Source organism: Cyprinodon variegatus, unplaced genomic scaffold (genome assembly GCF_000732505.1).
Source record: "Cyprinodon variegatus isolate N-32 unplaced genomic scaffold, C_variegatus-1.0 Scaffold633, whole genome shotgun sequence".
Taxonomy (NCBI): Eukaryota; Metazoa; Chordata; class Actinopteri; order Cyprinodontiformes; family Cyprinodontidae; genus Cyprinodon; species Cyprinodon variegatus.
In genome coordinates, this window is record NW_015151086.1 from 396,236 (window position 1) to 403,956 (window position 7,721).

Here is a 7,721-nt window from a genome sequence, read left to right on the forward strand (position 1 = left end):
ATATACGAATATATTATTGTTAAAGTGGATTAAAAAAAGGCTTTTGGTAGATTTCGGACAGCCTCTTTGTCTGGAAGAACTCTTTTCTAAAACATTTGCATAATTCGTGCAAAAAAACATAAAGAATATTATTTTATTATTGTTCTTATTATTATTATTATTATTATTATTATTATTATTATTATTATTATTATTATTATGTCTTCCTCTTTCAAAATTATGCATATATGTTACTATTTTAATTCAAAAGGACAACATAAGGAATAGCAAATATCTATTTTCTGAGTTCTCTCATTATTTTAAGTAAAATTGCTGATATTCTTTCAAGTGTTGTTACTGAGCGATCACTAAACGTCCCTTCGAAGACCCAGTAATACTTAACTAACTAACTTAACTAAAAATAGATTCAGAATATGGTCTGAGGAAGTAGCACGGACAGTTAGAAATGTGTTCGCAGGATGAGTTTTTCAGTTTATAAATGGCAGGACCTCCTTCCACCGTGTAAAAGTGGTAAGTAAGGTGGGTACAAAATAAAAAAAAGGGATTCAGATCTACGTTTGCCTGTTTTTATTCAGTTAAACCTAATTTCATCTTGACATTTTAAAAGGAGAAGGGGGTGGAGGAAAGGATAAGTGGGTTTGATTGATAAAAACTCCAATTAGATCTGGCAGTTTAACATTGATGATAGATATGTACCACAGGCTTTTAAGGTTTCTTAATAACCTGCCTTTGATTCAGAGTCTCCTGCTAATTACACAGCTATATTTAACCTTCTTATATAAATTCCATTTTAAAATTACTGCTAATTATTTCGTGTGAGCAATTAATCTGTACAATCAGTTTGAACAGTTACAATCAGGTTTGAGAGGTCATCAAGGTAAAGAAGCACTGCTGTAAAACGAAACGCCTCAAACCTTAATGCTCTGTCTGATGCAGTCAATTTCAGCAACACTTGAAGTGCAGTAACACACTCTACTGACACCAATGCGTTTCGGCTGTGGACATTTTCAGGGTCATTTGCAAGTCACTACAAAGTTTGCATTTAAATAAAAAGTATGATCCAGAAAATGAACTACTCATATATGCACACAAATACACCAAAATGATTCTATCAAATGACAGTTTTATCTGCACAAATCAAGTAGCACCAAAAAAGTGGATAATTTTGATTCAATTCTGAGCATAATGGGGGGACGGTTGACCTCTGGAAGAACTAAAAAAAAAAGTTTAATACCTCTTAAAGAAAAGTAGCACAGATTCTCTTTATTTTACTTAATGTTTGCCTTTTTACAATGATAATTTTGCATTGCACTACACAAACCTGCACTAAAGAAGCACTAACCATTGGGTCTATTTGCCAAGGTTTTTACATGGGTGGGGTGTCAGCCTCACACAGCTTAACTCCGACAATGCTCGCGGAAATCACCGTTGACGCCACGTTTGGTCTGAATGCACCTTATTAGAAGTAATTTAAAATGTGTTGAGGCAGCATGTTTCTCATCCTTATCAACTTTAACCACTAGAAAAACTAGTATAAAGAAAGAAAGACACTCTTCTCACTTGTCCTTTCAGAGATCAGGAAATCACATGTATATGTTGAGGAATATATATTTATATAATAGTGTTGCACAGATACCGATACCAGTATTGGGCAGGGTCCCAATACTGCACTAAAATGGTGGTATCGGTATTGGCGAGTACCAACAAATAGGGCATCGATACCTTTTTGAGAGCCAAAAGTTTATTCAACTATTGTCAGAAAGATAGACAGAAATATAAATATATTTATAAAGCTTTTTGGTCTTTTAGCAGGTGAAATGTCACAGAGGACACAATCTGTCACATTGCATCTCCTGAAACAGCGTGCAACTAATGCTACAGCTTGTGCTTGCTTCAACACGTTCAGCAATTAAAATGACATTTGACATTCTGGCTTTTAAATTAATGTTTAATCAAAAGCTTTACGTTGTGTAAAGTCATAGATGCATTTCTTCACACAAATATAAAATAAAGTCCATGTTCATACATGAATGCGTAAACAAAGATCATATTTCTAAACCAAATGTCTGTCTTTAAAGACCTGATAAAAGCCAGAAACCATTATATCTGGGGCTGAACATTAAAACTGACCACTGTTTCTAAAATTTAGTTATTTTTTTCAATGATACTATCTAAATGATAAAAAATCATATAAATAAATATTAAAACCGATGTCTCTTCAAGTTTTTCCTCCTGTGATCTATGCTGTGGACTTTAAAAAAGCCCTTGAGTATTTTGTCTATTAATCTAAAGGTTAATTTCAGTTGATTTCTGCTTCTCTTTTAATCAAACTACATAAAAAAATCACAGCATAAGAAGGTCAGTGGCACCTGCTATTTAAAACCCGCAAAATCTACTAGTAAAGTAGTCCCAGTTGGAGAGTGATTTTTATTAAGAAAAAAAGGGCTATGAGCTCTCATGAGTAAACCACTAAATGTAAGTATAGAGAGGATTACAAATATACCAGTCAAGAGTAATACATATCCATCTCATAAGATGCACTTAAAAATTGCCCCTTATATTTCCTTTTGTGTTTGAAAGCTTTGTGTTTACACCTTAACCCTTTCTCTCTCTGGTTTCCTAAGAAGAGATCACTAATATATATACAGTATATATATATATAATTTTTTTTTTGACTCTTTGATCCAAAGTTGACCTAGTCGTGTTCAATGAAAATTTGACATAGGACATAATTTTTCTGCAAGTACATTACATTTAAATATGATGCCTCATTTTTATTCTAATTGGGTTCAAATAAGCCCAAAAAGAAAAAAAGAAATAAACAATGCATGGAAAAAACTGCTTTGGCCTTAAGATGTTAAAATTCATCTACCAGCCATGGACTTTTGTATTTGTATATGAGGTAATTGTATGTTATCAACAATAGACCTTTTTTATTATATGCTTTTGGTAAGTATGAAAAAATAGGTGTAAAATACAAAGTATTTTGTAGGTGGAGATTACCAGTGTCCTCCATCATCCTACATTACAGTATTATGGCTTTGTTAACATGGACAGGAACAGGTCCAGTTTGTCTTTATTTTCATGCTTTTTATCTTACTTAGGTCAAGAGCAGATTCTAAATCATCACAGAACTCCAAAGACATTGCAACATTCACCAGGATCCTCGACAGTCTCCTGGATGGGTATGATAACAGACTCCGACCCGGTCTTGGAGGTAAGTCATAGATGCATGAATAACAAAAAAATTTAAAGACAGATGTCAAACCAAAGCAGTGGAGACAGAAACTGAAATTATTATGGGATGGGGATCACTAGTTTCAATTTAATTTGCTTTTTTAAATAATCCTCACATTACCAAAAATACAACTACACACTCAAATATATACAGTGCCTTGCAAAACAGTTTAGCCACATTAAATTTTTCGTTCTTTTCCCACATTTCAGGCTTCAGACATAAAGATAATAAATTGTAATTACTTCTGAAGAATCAACAACAATTGAGACAGAATCATGAAGTGGAATTAAATTTATTTGCCATTCTACACTTTTTTAACAAAAACTAAAGAGTGAGGCGTGCAAAATTAATCAGCCGCTTTACTTTCTGTGCAGCAAACTCTCTCCAGACGTTCAGTGAGGATCTCTGAATGATCCAATGATGACCTAAATGACTGATGATGATGATGAATAGAATCCACCTGTGTTGTAATCAAGTCTCCGTATGAACGCACCTGCACTGTGATAGTCTCAGAGGTGTGTTTAAAGCAATGAGAGAATCATGAAGAACAAGGAACACATCAGGCAGGTCTGAGATACTGTTGGGGAGAACTTTAAAGCTGGATTTGGAAACAAAAAGATTCCCCAAGCTTTAAACATCTTTAAACATGGAGCATTGTGCAAGTGATAATATTTAAATGGAAGGAGTATCAGACCACTGTAAATCTACGAAAACCCAGCCATCCCTCTAAACTTTCAGCTCAAACAAAGAGAAGGCTGATCAGTAGATATGGTGAGACAAGGCCTCATGAGGCATTGAACCGTTTGGCCAAATTGCTTTAACGATCCCCACAGTTCGTAAACCACCTACTGGTATAGTGCAGAACTACAGTTAGTATTAAAATCTGTGATTTTTTGCAATTGTTTTTCTTTTGTTTTTTTCCCTTTAAAGTTTCTTTGAAATTGTTAGTGGTTGGTGTGTATAGTAAAATCTTTTGTAAGTTGTTTTTTTATGTGTAAAATTCCATAGAACAATCATTTAAGGTGTACAGCTTTTCAGCCATTTTAGTTAAATTAACTCAAGCAGACAGTGAAAGTGTTTTTTTGCAAATTGGGCAATGGTAAGCAACCTAAAAAGGTGTTAGTAATTTTTATTCAAACATTATAGTTTTTCCACATTTTTTGGTTTTAATCGGGTATGAAGTTGTGTTCAACCAATCTTTTGGCTAAACTGACCTAAATTGGCAGCGTTTTTATCCGATCTATATTTTTACTAGGGCAAACCAATGCAAATTAGTCTCATTAGGCAAAATAATTAAGTATAATCGCAACTTTCAAAAGTCAAGGGCAGGTCTTGAACCATCAACCTCTTGAGTGGAAACTGTGACTCACAGATGACGCCACCAATCTATTCTCGGAATCTATCCAAATTTTATCCAGCTGACAGCAACTCTGAATACTGAGGCTGTTTAGATGCCTGTCAAAATTCTTGCGCCTTCTGAACCACTTCCCGAAGAGGTCTCATGATATCACAGTCGCGAGGCAGCGGACATCATCAATTTTGGTCCCTCTTCGGGGAAACAACCCCTCCATTACTCGACACACTCCTCGAAGCCTCGGCTCATCTCATAACATCACTACAGAGATGCAGCCAAGAGGCCCATGGTCACTCTGGATGAACTGCAGAGATCTGCAGCCGAGACGGAGTCTCTGTCCATAGGAGAACGATCAGTCTGCACAGATCCAGCCGTTATGAAAGAAAGCAATTTCTTAAAGATAACCATAAAAGGTCTTGTTTAAAGTTTGCCAGAAGCCACCTAGGAGATTACAGCAAACATGTGGAAGAAGGTGCTCCGGTCAGATCGATCAGATCTGTCAGATTGTTTACGAATAATTACAATTTTAGATCTTTATATTTGAAGCCTGAAATGTGACAAACAAAACTTCAAGGGGGGGTCAAATACTTTCGCAAGAAACTGTACATACAACCCAGGTAATACTTCGCAGAATCAACTTTTTTGTTGCTATAGAGGAGCTTCTGGATACATTATGAATTAATATTTTTGACAAGAATAGAATAAAGGTTGCAGAATAGTCATTTTAGGAATATTAAATAGGGCTTATTTATTTATTGTCTTTTCTAAGTGCCCCTTTTCAGGCTGAAAAATGAATGTTCCTATGGGTATTAATAACGTTACCTTGAACCTTCGAAAAAAAAAAGAATAGAATAGAGTCGAATAGAATAAAACAACATTCATGTGTAGGAATGAATTAGGGTTTGACTTGCAGCTGTGAAGCAGTTGAAGTAAAGGCCCTTCCAGACCAAGCTCTTGTGTTGCATTTCAACCTCACCCCACTCCTGTTTAATTGTTAAAATCTAACAAAGGTTTATACAAAGTATACTATAAAGATCAAGAAAAGGATGAAATTGTATCAGGAAACAATCTGCAAAACCGAGTGCACTTGCCCGAGATAAGTGTGGATAAAGGCAAAGCTAATATTAAAGGAAAGAGAGCTATGTTGATACACGGAATTCAATACATAAATGATTAATAAATAACATTTAGCAATGCGCTGTTGTTGCTAAAGCCCAAGTGTATTTATTTCTATTATATTAATGGCAAACATAAATTACCATCTATGGTGTAGTAATCTCTCTAGATTCAAATGATTTTTTTTTCTTCAAATTTGGACTGATTTTAGGGGTTAATAATGGGTTAATAATGAACTGGAGAATGCTTGGTGTTGCTTTAATAACAGCAACATTACATTTAAAAGAATAAGTGTAAGTCTTCTAATTCTCAGAAAATATTTCCCTAAAAACATTTCACTACACAGACATTCTAATACTAAAATCTCATTTGTAATACAGATGAGATACGTTGTTCCCAGTGTTCTGCTGTTAGCCCCTAGACAGAGAGGAGATTTTTGTATTATGTTGTGAGGTGTAGAAGCACACTTTTGTTCACCCTTCTTTGCTCTACAATGGGAGGATCTGTGAAACTGTTAGAAAATGCCTTTATGCTCCTGTCAGCAATCATAGCCCCTTAAAGTCTGTATTTAACAGCAGGTGAATGTACTGGATTTCCAGTTGCTGTGAGTGTAATTAGCTAAACTTCTGTGTATTTGAAATCTGAATGATTTTCTCAGTGAGAAAAAGCCGTCCAGGTTGGAAATGAGTCAAACTGCATCACAGGATGAGAAACAAAACGTCCATAGTAGACTTACAATGATTGGACTCATTTGGCTTAAATAGAGTCTCTGGGATGCAATATCTATGCATTGATGCTCTTTAAACATGCATACAGAAGAAAGAAAAACATGAATGAATAGGAAATGTATCTTGCTTGATGGAAGGTTACAGAGAAATTTTACACATAAGCACGTGGGCAACAGTCTTGTTTTCTGTGTTTGACTGTAAAATTTATGTTCAAGTCTAATGTGAACTACTAAGTTTCAGGATTGCCTTCCTATGTATTTAATTATAGTTACGTACATATATTAATTTAATATTAATAGTATTAATAAAGTATTTTTGGAATGAATTGTATTTGTGTAACACTCAGCATATGTAATTACAGCCGCCTTAAATGCGTGATTCCAAGGAATTTTTTCTCTATTTGAGACCAACTCTATTCTTTGGTAATCCAGCAGGTTTAAAACAGCATCAGAAGATGATACCTCCCTTGTATTATAATTTCAAACAGTTGTCTTTAGGACCTTGTCTAGCCACTAATAATAAACACAATTGTTTTCTGACAATTATTTGTTTTGTATTTTTCTTTCTCCAGACCGAGTGACAGAGGTAAAGACAAATGTCTACGTGACCAGTTTTGGACCAGTGTCTGACACTGATATGGCAAGTCCTTTTAACACTATTATCATCCTATAAAGGGATGCCTGCTCTTAAGATGTTTTATAGCGTAACCTTTTTAAATATTTTGGTACTATGTGTTAGCCTTCTACAAAGCACTATTTGAACTACATTTACATTTTTTTTTTCTATTCATTTTGCATAAAATCTGTAGAATGATGGAAAATAAACTCCAAAAAACAAGAACATTTTAAAAAAAAAAACAAGAAAACAAAACAAACCACATTTGCGAGCTGTAAAAATATAGTTTACGTCTAACAACTGTTTACAAATCTTTATATTTTAATATAAATTGAAAACTATGACTTTCTATGCCTTTATTGTAGCTATGTCCTTGCTGTCTTTATGGAAAAAAAAGTTAAGATAATAATGTAATAAAAAAATAAACCTAATTAAATCCCAGAAATATTTCAAAATTAAGTATCTTTGAATTCAAGAAAAAAATCCCAATATAAATTGACCTGCTAAGTTTAAAAATTTGATTTAACCGATTAAGCACATTTTGTGTTCAATTGTCCAACTATATCCAGCTGTTTCATTTATAAAACATTGCATTGCACAGCGGTGTTGGATGTAGGAGTTTGCCCTGAAATCGAAGGATTGACGGTTCAAGCCCCGGCTATGACTTTCA

At 34.2% G+C, this 7,721-nt stretch overlaps 1 protein-coding gene across 1 annotated transcript in view; it reads left to right on the forward strand.

Annotated features, from left to right (window-relative positions):
• The window catches only part of gabra2 (gamma-aminobutyric acid (GABA) A receptor, alpha 2), a 35,652-nt gene that overhangs the window by 1,470 nt on the left and 26,461 nt on the right, over positions 1–7,721 (forward strand). Inside the window, exons 3-4 of the mRNA XM_015393270.1 lie at positions 3,105–3,217; positions 7,008–7,075. Coding sequence (XP_015248756.1) covers positions 3,105–3,217; positions 7,008–7,075 — 181 coding nt within the window. The remainder of the gene's footprint in view (positions 1–3,104; positions 3,218–7,007; positions 7,076–7,721) is intronic.